At 36.5% G+C, this 16601-nt stretch overlaps 1 protein-coding gene across 4 annotated transcripts in view; it reads right to left on the minus strand.

The window, feature by feature from the left end:
- Window positions 1-11890: 11890 nt before the first annotated feature.
- Window positions 11891-16601, minus strand: part of SNX16 (sorting nexin 16) — a 46215-nt gene continuing 41504 nt past the window's right edge. For 3 of the 4 annotated variants that reach the window (XM_037803145.1, XM_037803144.1, XM_037803143.1), the window contains 2 exons: window positions 15734-15853; window positions 11891-15027 (listed from right to left, as the gene is read on the minus strand). In XM_037803145.1, coding sequence (XP_037659073.1) covers window positions 14931-15027; window positions 15734-15853 — 217 coding nt within the window. In that variant the 3' untranslated portion in view covers window positions 11891-14930. The remainder of the gene's footprint in view (window positions 15028-15733; window positions 15854-16601) is intronic. The other variant, XM_037803146.1, reaches the window with a different exon arrangement.

The raw sequence follows: 16601 nt of genomic DNA on the forward strand, positions 1-16601 counted from the left end.
ATAGCTGCTGACTTAGACTGTCTGGTTCAATAAATATTAGCTCGATCATTTTTCAGTCATGCAACTGTTATAGGTTGAGTTCCCTGGGAAGCAGACTCTGAGATGAATAGGGTGCAGGAGGTTTACTAAGGAGAGCTTTTGGCATGAACACCCATCAAAAGATAGAGAAGAAAGCAAGATTGGATAGAGGGAGAAGTTGAGCTGTAATTCAATGTCAAAGGAGGCCTTAGCTTACTCTATGGGTTGCTTTGGCATGATGTCCTGAGTTGAGTGGATCCTCCGTGTGGATCAGTCATTGAATGTGGCTGCCCTGAAAAGAGGGTGTAACCTTGGGTGAAAAGTGCCACAGACAGCACTCCAAGCTGATGACAGTTAGTCCTTTTTTCCCGAAGGGTATTTGGAAGGTGCAACACAACTTTCACTACAATGTTCTTAGATAATTTTTTAACTTTGTTGACCCTCATTTTCTTCATTTGCTAGACAGGTATAAAAAAAATGATCTTCATTGGGTCAATATGAAGATAAAATATAAGAATACATATAACAGGTTTGTTCTAGGGCCAGGCACATGCTAAGAAGCCCCAAAGTGTTCTAAATTATCTTGTTGGCCACAGCTTCTCCAACAACACAACCACCACTCTATAAGGCATTAGATTTTAAAAAATGCATAACTGTTCCTGACCTTGAGGACTCTAGTTGGGGGAGAGGCAGACACAGAAAGACAGTGCAATGCAATGTGAAACGTATTTCAATGTTGCGTTGGAGGCCTTGGGATGGCCTCTTGGAGGATACGTGTCTTGAGTTGAGTACTGAAGGAATTAGCCTGAAGAAGTGGGGAGTAGTAGCTAAGACAGGGAAGTGTGATCTGGGATGATTGGAACATTGGGCATAAGATGGATGAATGAGGGAGAAATGAGGCTGGAGAGGTGCTATGTACCAGAAGGTGAAGACCTTGAATGTTCTGGTGTAGGAGTTTAGATTTATGTTGAAGGCATTGGAGTATTATTTTCAATGAAGTATTATTACAAGGGGATGTGATGTTATTGATATTCACTTTAGAAAGTTCAATCTATCACAAAAATGAACAATGGATTGGAGGGGACAAACTGGATATAGGTAGACCCAATGAGAGGCCATTGTAGTCATTAGGGCAAACAGTGATGAGGGAATGAACTGAGAGAGTAGCAATGGGGTTGGATGTGTGGTATGTGTGTGTGTGTGTGTGTGGTGGGCAGGGAATAAGTGGGAGGGACCATAGATGTCCTCTAATTTCTGGTTTAGATTGCTCAGCAGATGGTGGTGCCATTCTGTGTGAGATGAGGGAGATCAGAAGTAGACCTGGATGGGAGGAAGAGGATCAGTTCAGTTTTGGGCATCACAGTTGAGGCATATAGTGCCAGGTGGTTATTCCAGGTGGGAGCCCAGAGGGGAAATCTGTAGAAGGGTTTGGAGTCATCAAATTATGGGCTATAGAGAGAGATGGTGGAGTGGAAGATGGCTGGTGGTTTGAATGTATTATGTCCCCCAGAAAAAGCCATATTCTTTGATGCAATCTTGTGGGGCAGACATATTAGTGGGGATTAAATTGGAACATTTGGATTGGGTTGTTTGCATGGAAATGCGTCCCACCCAACTGTAGGTGATAACTCTGATGAGATATTTCCATGGAGGCATGGTCCCACCCATTCAGGGTGGGCCTTGATCCTGGAGCCATATAAATGAGCTGACAAATGGAAGGAACTCAGTGCAGCTGTGAGTGACATTCTGAAGAAGCGCTACAGCCAAGAGGGACACTTTGAAGAATGCACAGAAGCTGAGAGAGTAGCTGCGGATGAGAGACAGTTTGAAGATGGCCATTGAAAGCAGACTCTTGCTCTGGAGAAGCTAAGAGAGGACAAACACCCCAAGAGCAACTAAGAGCAACATTTTTCAGGAACTGCAGCCTAGAGAGGAACATCCTGGGAGAAAGCCATTTTGAAACCAGAACATTGGAGCAGATGCCAGCCATGTGCCTTCCCAGCTAACAGAGATTTTCCAGACACCATTGGCCATCCTCCAGTGAAGGTACCTTGTTGATAGACATTTTATGGACTTAAGACTGTGACTTTGTAACCAAATAAACCCCCTTTTATAAAAGCCAATCCATTTCTGGTGTTTTGCATTCTGCCAGCATTAGCAAACTAGGACAGCTGGGAAACATTCGATAATAGAAGTTGCAACTGATTGGTGAAACAGTAAAAAATCCAGGAGATCGTCTAGCTTCTATGATATGTTTGGCAATATGGAAAAATGTCCCATTTCCCAGTTTTTCATCTCTTAAATTCTTTGAACAAAGTCACTCCTTCAGGATATCAAACTCCCCTTTAAAAGTGAAGATATGGAGTAAAGGGTATAAATTTTATATTTTCAAAAAGCATATTTTTAGAAAATTAGCTAAAGTAAAAATGGAATTAAAAAATAGCAAAAGTGTCCAAAAAGGAATGTGGGAAAATGAAAAGGGTAATATAGTGAAATGAAAAGCTATTAGAAACAGACACATTTCAACATTGTCTAACTTGGCAGCCTAGTGGAAAACAGGCAAAATGACATAAATGAATAAATTGAAAAATGTATTAAAATTAAAAAATGGTTGATAATGCCTTTTAGCAGTTATAAAAATGGCTAAGGCGAGAGTCAATTTCATGTTCCTACCTTGTGAAGAGAAAAAAAATCACCAAAATATTCTACATAAATGAAATAAATTCTGTTGAGGCTTTTTGAGACCTAGTTGGGATGAATATCCTGATTTGGGTAGTATTTCTTGGATAAGAAGGTCACTAGAGATAAATTTCCTTGGAATGTATTTCATTTAGGTCAGACAAATTCATAAAACAGCAGCCCGTTACTGGGATCTTGGGATTTTTAATTTGTAGCATTCCTGACATCTCCCTTAGGAGGTTTTTCTCTACAGAATGAGGTGTTGTAAGTGCACCCACCCATTATTCCCACTAGGCGGCACTGTAAGCTCATCAAAAATGCTAGCACTGTGTACCAACTAAAACCTGCTGGAGGCAGCTCCATTTGTGGGAAATTGTTAACAGTTTGGATTTTATTAATTGAAACTTTAGAATTTAAAATGATTCTTTACATAAAAGCTAGGCAACAAGCAGGCCATATGGCTTGAGTCTGGAAAGATGCAGTCTTTGGAAACCTTGCTTTTGCTTCGTTTCACTTTGCTGTGCATCATTTCAGATCAGTGAGGCGAGGCTGCAAGGGACTAACAACAGGGTGCAGAGAAACAAGGGGTGACCAATGCACTTTATTCCCCAAGGACAGGTAGCCTGGGACTGCAGTAAGTGAGAGATGCCTTGGTCTACTGTGTGGCCTCCTGCTTTTCAAGGAGTTTATAAGGCCAGGTAATCTTGCTCAGCCATGCACAAGACAATAGAGGTAACTTCTCCAACAAGCAGTCTCAAGGGAAGCAGTTTTCACTTCTGAGAGAGAGAAAGCAGGACTGCTTGATTGCTGACAGTTAACTGCAGGGCTCATGTTCCAGTTAAATTAAGAGGAACTGCTCTCCCTATTTATGGTGTCCTGGGTACTGTGTTAAGAGTTTCACATTCTTCATTGCATTTAATCCTTTAAGGAGTCCTCAGAGATAAGCATTATTGTCTCCATTTTGAAATGGAGACATGAGAAAATGGAACCTTAGCTTCACTTTGGCTTGTGAGTGGCAGTGTAGGGACTGAGTTGTGTATTAGGTTTTGATTGCTGCTGTAATAAATCACCACAAATTTAATGGCTTAAAATGACACAAATTTATTATCTTACAGTACTGTAGTTGAGAAGTCCAACATGGGTCTCACTGGGCTAAAATCAAGGTGGTTGTAGAGCTGCATTCCCTAAGGGAGAATATTTCCTTGTCGTTTGCAACTTCCAGAGATCTCCTGTATTCCTTAACTCATGGCCCCTTCCTCCATCTTCAAAACCAGCACAAGGCATCTATCTGATGATTCTTCCATTGTCATAGCTTGCTCTTACCACAGCCAGGAAGTGTTCTATGCTTCTAAGAAACCATGAGATTAGACGAGTAATCCAGGATAATCTTCCAATCTCAAGTCACTTAATTTCATCACATTTGCAAAAGTTCCTTTTGCCATGTAAGAGAACATATTCACTAGTCCCAGGGATTAGTATGTGGACATCTTAGGGAAGCCAATATTCTGCCTACCACAAGCAGGGAAGTTTAAATAGACTGCAGTAGTCTATTCATGAGGGTGTGATTATGTTCAATATTTTAATTTGACATAAATCTGGAGACAAGAGGTAAGATTTATTTGTTATTAACTGAAGCATCTAAGCAACCTATGGTAACTTCCAGAAGCCTAGCTAAGCAAGATTATGCAAGATTCATTTATTAAACTCCTCTTGTGTCCCAGGCATCATAATAGATGGTAGGCAAGCAATGATAAAAAGATAAGGTCTTCTCTGTTACCACAGTAAAGGGAATTCTAAAATAAGTAAGTGTAATGAAATAATATCAGTACTATGAGAGAAACCTGCACTACAGAAGATTACATTGAGGAAGAAGTTTGATTTTACCATTGGGTCATTTGGAAAACATGAAAGGAGTTTAAAAATAATAATCTGCAAGTTTTAAACCAGCCATCCACTCACTGTGGATTTAACTTCTCGCTTGCAGCCCCAGTGACAAAGAGGAATAAAACCTTCCCTAGAACGTATTTAACTACATTAAACAATAAAAATCTTTGACTACTAGATTCCTGTTCTGAATGATAGAGGTCTATCTGCCCTACCTTTGGAAGGAATCTCTGCAGATTGATAAGGGGGAAATTCATTTTTTTTGCCACTACTGGGAAAGGGAAACAGCTACTAGGTCAAGATTTATTTACCCATGGCGTGCATCCCTATGTCTGTTCTGGCGGGGTCCTTGTCAAAATATTCTCCTGAAACCAGAATATCCCCATCCAGCAACAACTCTATTGGCTTTTTCAGCCCTTTCCTGACTTCTAGCACATAGAAGATGAAGAACGTTTGGCTCAGACCCTCCAGTGCTGAACCTCAAAGAACTATCCCCTCTCCAGCTGTGTTAGAAATATAATTCACAGATAATGGCTATGATGCATCAACCATGAATTCTTTACCAATGTAACCCAATGCAGAAGAGATTTGTAATGACATAAGAGAGCATTAGGCCGGGAACCAAAGAGCATTCTTTTCCATACTGCTCCACTCACTCAGTGAGTAGAAGCAGAAGTTGAAATTTCCCTAGGTAGGTTTTGACTACATTTACTCCTTTAGCAAACCAAATGGGTGGGCACTATTATTATCTCCATTTTAAGTCCGCACTGAGGCTCAGGGATGCAAAGTAATTTGATCCACTAGGAACAAAGCGGAGCCAAAACTCAAACTTAGGTCTGTCCAATTCTAAAGTATACTATAACTGGAATTGGATTGAGGAAAGTGAGCTTGGCAGGCTCTGGAGCTCCTGGGACTGGAGAAAATTGGGAAAGATTTTGAAGACATGAAATGCTCAGATAAATAAACCCAACAAATTTTAAAAAAATTACTTTGAGGCAAGGCATTGTAAATACATATCTACATAAGCTACATCAAAACTTAGTCATTAATGTATCATCTAGCTGAAAAACAAAGAAATTTCTAAATATTTTTGTCTTTTAGCAATATAATAAAGCTATAATTTTGAACATGAAGTTGTTCACATATTATAAGACAATTTCTCCTAGACCCTACTAAATAAATTGTTGACCAAATATCTGAAGGACAGAGGCCTGAAGCCTGCCAAATTATCAGCCTCCCAGACTGAGGCCTGCTTACTTCTGTTGGGCACAGTTCTCATCTGCCATGTTCTGCCAGCCTTCTTTCCTTTTAGGCACTTGAGCCTACACACTGTTGTATATTTTTCTTTTTTTTTAACCTTTCTTTACTTTAATTAATTCATCTGTAATTCACTTCTCCCTGTCTTCTAACTCTTGTCTAGTTACCACAGGAAAATCTTTTTTTATGCCATTTTTAAGTAAAAACACAGCTATTTTGATTAATAAGCCTAAAATTGGAGCTAGTGATTGATAGTCATATGTCAAGCAAATAAAACAATCCAGTGCCAACTTCTTGTAAGTCCTTGTGTAACAGGCCATGACCAGGCCTTCTGCAGGCATGAAGACACCAAGACACTAAAAGATAGAATTGCCAGGTAATTGTGGCATCACAAGGAACTCCCTTAGATGGTGGTAGGTAGCCTTTAGGGCTGACGTGGCCCTGCTGTGGTCTAGTGAAACAGAAGGAAGGGAAGGAGTCAGAGGTGGCTTTGCCCCTGTGACCTGGTGTGCCCATCACCATATGTGGACCACGTGGATCACCCAACCTGAGGCCGCTGCCATGAGGAGCCGGGCAGGCTTTGGGGAACCAGCTTCTCGTTCTCTTGTATCCTGATAGTATAAGCCTTTTGCATGCTTGTTGGCCTGTTTAGCTAAGGTGGTTAGAGTTGTCATTTTTTTAGACTTCGAACTTGTATCAGCTTTTTGTGTTTGGTCTGGCTTGCTTTGAAATCTCCCATTAGATTCTTTACAAAAGTCTCTACTTACCTTTCATCTCTAATTAAACTGCTTCCATCAAGTCCAATGTATTCAGGTAAAGATCTATTATTACACTATTCTTATTTAATTGCTATTTCAAAATGACTTTGTCCCACTTTAAATGTTACACAAATTTTGAGTACTTTATAGATTAAAAAAGCTCTTTAAGTTTAGTTTCAAAACCCACTATTGAATGGACCATTTGGAAATGCAGTTAGAAGACATTTGTAAACTGTATAGAGCCTGTCTTAGTTCACTAATGCTGCAGAATGCAAAACACCAGAGACGGATAGGCTTTTATAAAACGGGGATTTATTTCGCTACACAGTTACAGTCTTAAAGCCACAAAGCGTTCAAGGTAACACACCAGCAATCGGGTACCTTCACCAGAGGATGGCCAATGGCCTCCGGAAAACCTCTGCTAGCTAGGAAGGCAGCCGGTGTCCGCTCCAAAGCTCTGGCCTCAAAACGGCTTTCTCCCAGAACGTTCCTCTCCAGCAAGCTTGCTCCTCCTCAAAACACCACTCACAGCTGCACTCACTGAGTTCCCTCTCTCTGAGTCAGCTCATTTATATGGCTCCACTGATCAAGGCCCACCCCAAATAGGCGGGGCCATGCCTCCATGGGAACATCTCATCAAAATCATCACCCACAGCTGAGTGGGGCACATTCCAAGCAAATCTAACCAGCACCAAAAACATCTGCCCCACAAGACCACAAAGATAATGGCATTTGGGGGACATAATACATTCAAACCGGCACAGAGCCTATTCAACCCTAAAAGTTACAGGGCAAGGATGGATTAACATGGTTATTAATGAATCTGATAATAGGCTTTTTCACCAATTCCAGTTTAAAATAAAGGATTTCCATTGTATTTTTGGTCTAAAGATGGATTCTTCTGAGCAGCCAGTGATGATGGTATGTAGAGCAGGAAATTGGATGTTAGATTCTACCCATTTATGAGTGGCTATCGTGTGATCAACTGGGTGGAGAGTTTTCCCATGTCCTTTAGGACCACAGCAATTCCATAGTTTGGGTGTCATTATCTTCCTTTTACAGGTGAAATAGACCTGTTTAGGAATTTGCCTTAAGTCAAACAGTAGATGATGGGGGCAATATGCTTATTAGTTACTACTGTTTTAAAAATGTTTCAAAAATAAAAAAGTTAATGAATGCTTATTGTAGAAAACTGAGAATACAGATTCATGAAAAGAAGAATATAATTCTTGATAACATCAAGCAGAAATATTCACTGCTAACAGTTTATTTATTGGATTTATCTCTTTACAAAAATGCATAAACATATATCTTTTTACCGAGATCATACTGTTTTGTAAATTGCCTCTTTCACTTAACAATATACCATGACACTTTTACATATTATTCTGCAACAGTATTTAATTGGGTGCAAAAGACTTCTTTTTAGATGCCATTCATTATTCAATGGATTTCCTAATACTGGAATTTCATTGAAGTATTTGTCATAAATGTAATGCACATTTTTTCTGAGCTAAATCTTTACACACATCCACATATATTTCCATACTTTAAGTTCTTAGAAGTGTAATTGCTGGGCAAAAGACTATAAGCATTAATGGTTCTACTATATGTTGCCAAATCAGCTCCTGAGTTGTTATTCTTCTTAAACTGATTCACACTCCCACCAGCAATGTGCAGAGTTCATTTCCCTGTGCTGCAGGGAAAACACCATTTAAAAAATATACTAATATATTGCTTTCTTGCAGTTGCAATTATATTTCTTTGTTTCTAGTGAGACAAAATATTTTTCATTTTATTGTCTATTTGACTTTCTTCTTTTTCTTAAACTTCACTTTAAATACTAAATATTATTAAAATAACCAAAGAACAAAGACAGAGGACTGTGATGTGCTATTATATACATTCTGAAGGAAGAAAAACATGCTCTTCAATGATAGCAAATTACTTATGGAGTGAAAAACAAATTAACGGCATGAGACACCTGGGCCCATCAGGAATATTTCCATGATGCCTGTCAACATAGTCTTCATAAGCATTGCATTTCTGGTCTTCTTCTCTTTACTGCTGCTAACATACGAGTCTCCAAGGTATTCTAGGCCACTTTACTATGGACAAGGGATATGAATAGAAAGAGGGGTGATATCTCTTAATATGTTAATCTGGTATGAGTTCTATAAGGCCCACTGGAGAGCTTCACCTATAGTATTTCAAACCCAGCACGACCCAGCACGACCCAGCACATATTATTCTCATCTCCTACCTCCCTAAACCCAATCCTCCTTCTACAGTCTCTACCTCAGCTGTAGTCCAAAATTCACCCAGTTATCAGTTTCCAAGACTTAAATTTTCCTTCCAAATACTTTTGCTATTGACCTCTATTTTCTCTAATACTTCCCTAATTCTGGCCTTTAATAATCTTACTCATTCAATAGATATTATTTGAGCACTTACTATGTGCCAGTTTCTCTTTTAAATTGGGAGGGAGGCAGGGATTAGAGGTAAATAGATAAATAGAGGTAAATAGAAAAATGGCCTCATGTTTGGAGGCCATGGAAGGAAGTCCAAATTTTATCATTTTACGTGCAATGTGAAACATTTGAAAAGTTTTAAATAGAGAAACAACATAATGTGATTTAGGTTTTTCAAAAAGAGCATTCTAGCTATGCCAGGAGAATAGACTACAGTGGCGGCAAGGGTGGAAACAGGGAGATCAGTTTAAATGACTAGCGCAGCAGATCATTTGAGACATTTTGGTGATTTGGACCAGGGAGGTGGCAGTGGAGATGAAAAGAATTGGACAGATTCAAGGTTCCACCCAACCCCAGAATGCACTTAACCGACCAGCGAGGACTCTTCATTTACTTTGTCAAATACACCCACTGACCCCACGGCATCCTGAATGCTGTGGCTAGTAGGCTCCTTCTTAGAATACCTATACATGCCTATTCCCCCAAATGAGTTGTATGATTTAAGTCGGTTTTGTTTCCAAATTACGAAATTAAATTTTAAACACGTTTATTAATATTACATGAAACAATGAAATAAGTGCAAATATCATTTCTAGGAAAACTAGGTCAACTGATTTGAAAAGACTTGTAAGAGCATAAGCAAAGATAGCAGTACAAGATTAAAAAACAACACAACAGTAAAACTGAGGAACTTTCTGTCAGATTCCTTCACATGTCTCAAGTCCTCACTCTGAAGAAACCAAAGCTGGTAATCAGAAAGGGATATGACTTACCAAGAAAGATAACCAGTAACTCTCATTAGTGGAACCATACTTAAAGAAAAGCCTGGAATCTCTGTTAGAATATCGATTGTATACTTTATGTACTTTAAGTTCAGAAAAAATGTTTAAGGTGTGTATCGTAGTTTGTGTGTCCCTCATTGACCTATACCCATTAGGTAAGTGGGTTTCTACTGCACTGTGGACATCGAGTTGATAGAGTGGATGAGGGAAAAGAATTAGGGATAAAATGATAGTTGTCACTTCCTTGTCTAGGCTGGAGTTGACCCTTCTGCTCTGCTCTCCTATTCCACATTTCAGACACTGCTAATGTGACAAACTACTTCTACTTGTTGCCAAACTTTGTCCTCCTTTTCTGGCCTCCATATCCCCCAAATTCACCATGGATACCACTGTTAGCACATTTACTACAATGCTGCACAATCATATGCACAGTATGATGAAAGGAGTCTGGGAAGTTAGGGTACTTTCGATACATCTAATAGATGTTTTCTCTCCCTTTTAGCTTTTAAAAGGGAAACAACTTTTCTCCTTTTCCTTGCTAACAAAATATAGAATATTGTCCCAGATAGAGGCCCCTCCTTCGTACAGATCAGCCAGATGAAAAGCCCTCTTACTCTGAACTCCTTGAAAGAATCATGTCTGTTTCTTTTTCATAAACCAGTACTGATATATAGCAGATCTATCTTTAAAGCAGGCTATTCTACTTTAACGTTTTGAACTGAGAAATAGCTTTGTAAATATTTTAATGATATTATATACATACTACATGTAGAACAATAGATTTGTTTTCTTTTTCATATTTAGTTTACCAAAAGGAGCATCAGAAGTTAAGAGACCTTTGATATGTCTAATAGATGCTTCTCTTCCCATTAGCTTTCAATAAAAAAATCTTTTCCCTTTAACATATTCTTTGCCTTACAAAATGGATGATATGTGAAAGGCCTTTTTGTAAGCTTATAATTTACAATCCAAATTTAAGAAAGCTTAATATTGGTGTATTAATTAGAAATATTTTTGACACAACTGTCAAAGGGGTCAGGGTCTCTGTGATTCTCTATTCCTTTCCTCATACTCATCACACCTCATGTTTGCAAGACGGTTGACCTAGTAGTAATGGACATCAAGTCTGAGAACAAAACAAGAGGAACAGGGAAAGGCTGCAACAGCAAAATGCTTGCTTTCTTTCAGAAAAGCAAAAGATTTCCCAGAAGCCACCAGGACTCTTCCACCTGTCTCACTGGCTATAATTGTGTGACAGGCCCAAACCTAGCTGCAAGAAGAGCTGAGAAAATAAGTATATAGCTCTTCCAACTCTTATCTTGAAGGGGCAAAGCAGAAGACGACTGCGAATATCTGTTGGGTTAGCCAATGAACAGTTTGCTACACAAGGGAACTGGAAGCTTGGACTGGCTAATTAGCTAATTCTAGAGAACATGTCTTCCAGAGTGATAGGCTCAATTACCCCATCTCACGCTTCAGGCAAAGGACTTTAGACACCATTTGACTAACTCTAATACCTCTTCAATTATAATTTGCTATATTGGAAACATAACGTTAGGTATTTATGGTCAGCACTTATTCTCACCAGTATCTATTACAAGAAACACTACCTTTTGTTTATTGAGGATGCATTGACTGCACTGTTTTTTCTTTTTGTGGTTGTTTGGTTTTTGTGGAGATAAAGACACTGGTCTACTTTACTGTGAATGATAAACATATATAAGTGGCAAGTGGGGTCTGTTCTAATTTGAAGCTGTGGTTAAAACCATGATCCTGGCTTAATCAAAACTGCTCCGGCCAAAAAACTACTCATAGCTTACCACTAACTAGCATTTCTAGTTTGCATGCCATATTTACTGATCTTGGTTAAGGCATTTTTTTAAAGGGAAGAATAACTTAGCTTTTTGTAATTCCTGGCTTCACTAAATTGTGGCCATAATTGTGTTAGAGCACGGACGTGGCTGTGACAAGTTTTTACATAAATGTAATCTAAAATGCCATTCAAGTCTGAGACTATCAGAATAAATATAACTATGTTTTAATAGGATAAATTAAATAGGGAAGAAAATCAGCATTAAGAGAAAATAAAGATAGAAAAATAAATTCATGATTTTACTATACAAAAGCATAACCCATAGGTTCTATACGCAGCTGGAGGCGAACCAAAGTTTGGCTTAGAACTGCACAAAAAACAAAACAAAGAGGAGAACCTATAAGAGTAACTGAGTCTAAGATAAAAACAAATCAATTGTTTAGGAGAAGAGCAGGATTTACTGTACTGAGACTTAAGAGAATTTTCTCCCATGGGTCCTCAAAAAGGGAACACTATGTGATCTAGTAGCCGTCAGCCTTAAAACCTCATTTACTGAAAACACAAGTTTTGATGATTGTTTTTTTGCTAAATAGAAGCCAATGGCATAGAAGCGTAACAGTGCAGCAAAGGCAATTCTATGAAGAGCCAAAATATGGAACAAATATGTAGCTCTCTGAAGATTTCCCAGAGGATAAAATTTAGATTCCTTTTTCTATTAGTTGGGAATACAAACTGGTTTTAAGATAATCTAAAAACTCCTCTAATCCCACAAGTAATAAAATCCATTTCAAAACCACAGACATAAACTATTCTTAGATTTAGACCATTGTTCCCTTTACTGACAACTGAACTAGACTACATAGATCACTTTTCTGAGGAATATAGTTTTCTTAATGTGCTTTTAAAAGGCTCATCTCAGTGTAGTAGACAGATAAAATACATTTTAAACATATTAAATATGTATTTAAAATTTAAATGCCGAGTTTCATGGTTGTACTACCTATATGTGAACTTAAATTTTGGGTTAAATTAAAAGATCATCCAAAAAAAGTGTTTTCCAGTTTCAGTATGTTCTTTTTTTAATTAATATTGGTTACATTCGAAGTGCACTGTATCTCACAAAGACATAAAATGATCAGTAATATAAAGTGTAAACTTAAGAAGATTATCACAGACTCATTCCACATCTGTGAAATGCAGCACTTAAATACAATTAAATTTACAATAGTAGGAGATAAGGAAAAGAACAATGAAATTGGAGGGAGAAAAGTAGTATTCAACATCTGAACAACATAGCTTCTGTTGTACTGAAAAAAAATAGTTTATTATATGAAAAATGTGACACTGGGAATAAAACGTATTATGAAAGTAAAAAAAGTAAATTCTAAATATAAATAATAACGATATACCTAATTAGCAGAGTTATTCTTCTCTATCCTAAACTTCAAATACATTCTTCTGAAAGGTCAGATTTTAAAAGTGTTTGGTTCACTCTGAAGCAGACATGTAGTACTCTAATATCTGAAATTTGGCAAACATCTTGTTTTACTAGACTGTAAATGGTATTAAGTGATTATTCTTTTTAAACTTTTTGTAAGTTCTATACTATTTTAAAAATGAACAAGTGGACCAGTTTATTATATTCATTTCTGTCTCTAAAGACAGTACACACATTTGTAACAGACTCTGTGGAAAACGTTCTGAGGGCATAACAATGTATTTTGAGAAAGACTTAAAATTTTTGGTACTTTGGTAAAAAATAGTCTCCTTTTTAGATCAAAGGTTAACAGCAGCTTGGGTGTGTTGATCCACATCAGTCAAATTTGAAGACAACCATATCTTAATATGTATATTAAGATACTGATAAACTTTTAGAAAGAAAAGAAAAAAAAACTGGAGATTGTTACTCTATTTCTCCAAGAAGCTTCCTTTAATTTTTAGAAATCATATGCAGTTCAATATACCAACCAGAATTTTTCAAATTGCTAGCATGTTACAATGCATATTAACAGTAATAGGTAAAACAATAGAAACAGAAAATAAATGAGTAACCTCATACTATGAAAACGAAACAAGGCACTTTCAATATCCAAATGCAAAGTTGAAATAAACACAAAACATTTTTTCATAAAGCTGACTCAATCACAGACCCTAGGGAACTTTTGTAAAAAGTGAAATAGTAAAGGCACTACATATTTCTTCCCCCTGACTCCACTGACTAAAGAAATTCACCAATGAAACTTGGCACAAAAGAGTTTAATTATAATAAAGTGCATCACTTGGCTAAATATATTAAAAAGAAAATCAGCCACAATACATTAGAGCAACACCTTCACAAATATAGAAATAAAAATGCAATGCCAGAGGAGTCAACATAATTAGGAACTTTGCAGTATAAATGGCTTTTTATTTTGTTTTCTTTTTATATAACTCCTTATTTGGTTAGAATCCTCATATAATTTCCAAAAAAAAAAATGCCTTGATTACCTTAAAAGGAGGTAGTGTCCTGAGAAAGGCAAATTCAATGATTCTGTAGGTAAAGATTTAAGATAACGATTATCTCAAATAAAGAATTAAAACGTAATAATAAGGTGGGACACTTATACTACCTTGATATTAATGAATTAGCTTTTAAAATCAAGGCTATTTTAAAATCACAGGTTTTAGTCTGTGATTATAGCTCTTTCAAGTAGTTTTCCCTCGGTATCAGAAAGCCATCTTCCTCTTTTAAACAGCATTAACATTCCAAAGGAGCAACTTTAAAATTCATCTTATCTTTATCTTTACTATGTTGGCCATTAATTTAAACTATTAATGAAAATATATTATATGAGAAATACAAAAGAGCATATATCACCCAGATAGCAACATGCAATTAATTTCCATTTGACTAATATAACTGAGGATTAAAATACACACACACACAAACATATACATACATATACATACACACATTAGTTTGGAGCAAAATATTGGCAAAACACCATAATAATTTATGTACAGTATTGAAGAATGTAGGCCTTGGTAATAGAATTCTAACTAGATTTTTTTTAGTGTATTAAATACGAAGACTGGAAAAAAGACAAAAGCAGCTGGGAATATATTTCCTATTTCAATAACTTAAAAATTTTTCTTTATGTAAACTTTATACGCGTGCACTCCTGTTTTTTTCTGGAAATGCTTCACAGTCTTTTTTTTTTAAAGTAAGATTTGACACTCTATTCTAAATTTGCTGAAATTCAAAATAGAGGAAAATGCTTGAACCGTGTTAGTCTTCTTCAGCATTATATGCCACTTCTGCAACTTCTATATCTGATACAGAATTTTCAGGTTCACTAAAACTTATGCATGGCATATTATCAACTCTGCCAAAAAAAGAGAGAAATGTCTAATGAAGGGACTGGATGTATGCTATTTTACTTTACTATTACCTTTAAAAATCTTTTTTTTAACCTATGTAAATAACCTACATATTTAAATATTCAATCAGAAATTTAATGTCTTTACTTTTCATTGCCAGATAATACCTTTAGAGACATATTTTTAATTCTTTCAGCTCTCCAAATTACCATTTACCTATAAAGATCTAGTTTGTAATTACCTTTACCATAAAATTTGTTCTCATAATCATTACCATTAAAGTATTAACAATTACCCTGGATCTATATGCAATAGAAATTCTATGTGCTTTCAAGTACAGTGTCTTTTCATCACTCCTATTAGGTAGGGAAGGTGGCTACTATTACTGTCCACCTTTTTTAAAGGAGAAAAGGGGACACTGAGGGAGATTAAAGTACTTTGCCAAGATTTACAAAATTAATCTAAAAGTGAGTCAGGATCCAGTTAATTCACACATATCTTCAAAATAAGTAATAACAAAATGATGGCTTAATAATCTGGATGCCAAAGACTAATTTCTAGGGAGAGCCTAGAATGTCTACAATACATCTCTCTTTACTCAGCAGATTCATGATAAAATAAAACAGGGTTTATAAAAAATATTATATAACTTAGAACATTTCACTCCAGTTATTCAAATGATTAGCCTAAAATAAACTAAATGTTATATACCTAGATTTGCCGTCAAAGATAATTTGATCAGCCTCAAGTATAGAGGACTCCATCTTTAGGATCTGTCCACCTTCTGTTCCGGACACAGGCAGTGATTCTTCAGTTTCCAAAGACAATGTTCTAAAAGTAAATAAAAACAGTGTTATTTTTCATGAGTAAAATACATACGTTTACTACTGTGTATACATGTAGCTACTATGTCTAATGTAATAACAGTTAATAAATTGCTGAATCAGGAAGTCAGCAGAAAAATCAACAATTCTGATTAACTCAAAATGATTCTAGAATGAATTCAATATATGCTGATGAAGAGGCAAACTAGAGCTTCTGTATGTGAAAAGTTGGCATAAATGCCCAGAAATAAAGGTAACATTTAAATATGTTAAAATGAATAATGTTTATCTTGTTGAATGGCTAGAGTTTATTTTCCTGAGGTTTCCTATCCTTCAAATAGTCAACCTTCTAAATAAACAATCAAAAGACAGTTGTTTCCAATAGGGTGGGATGGGGGGGATGATTTGGGTGTTCTTTTTTACTTTTATTTTTTATTCTTATTCTGATTCTTTCTGGTGTAAGCAAAATGTTGAAAAATAGATTGGGGTGATGAATGCACAACTACATGATGGTTCTGTGAACAGATGATTGTACACCATGGATGACTGTATGGTATGTGACTATATCTCAATAAAACTGAAATTAAAAAAAAAAAAAAAAAAAAAAAAAAAAAAAAAGACAGTTGTTTCAATCCAGAAGTAAGAGTCTACAACTTTTGGAATCAGAAACTTCAAAATTATATTAAAATACAAAGGGCATTTAGTTCAGATATTAAAAGTTGAATTACTCAAATTAAAAATGCAAGTATCACAAC

The sequence above is a fragment of the Choloepus didactylus genome, chromosome 14, assembly GCF_015220235.1.
Source record: "Choloepus didactylus isolate mChoDid1 chromosome 14, mChoDid1.pri, whole genome shotgun sequence".
Lineage (NCBI taxonomy): Eukaryota > Metazoa > Chordata > Mammalia > Pilosa > Megalonychidae > Choloepus > Choloepus didactylus.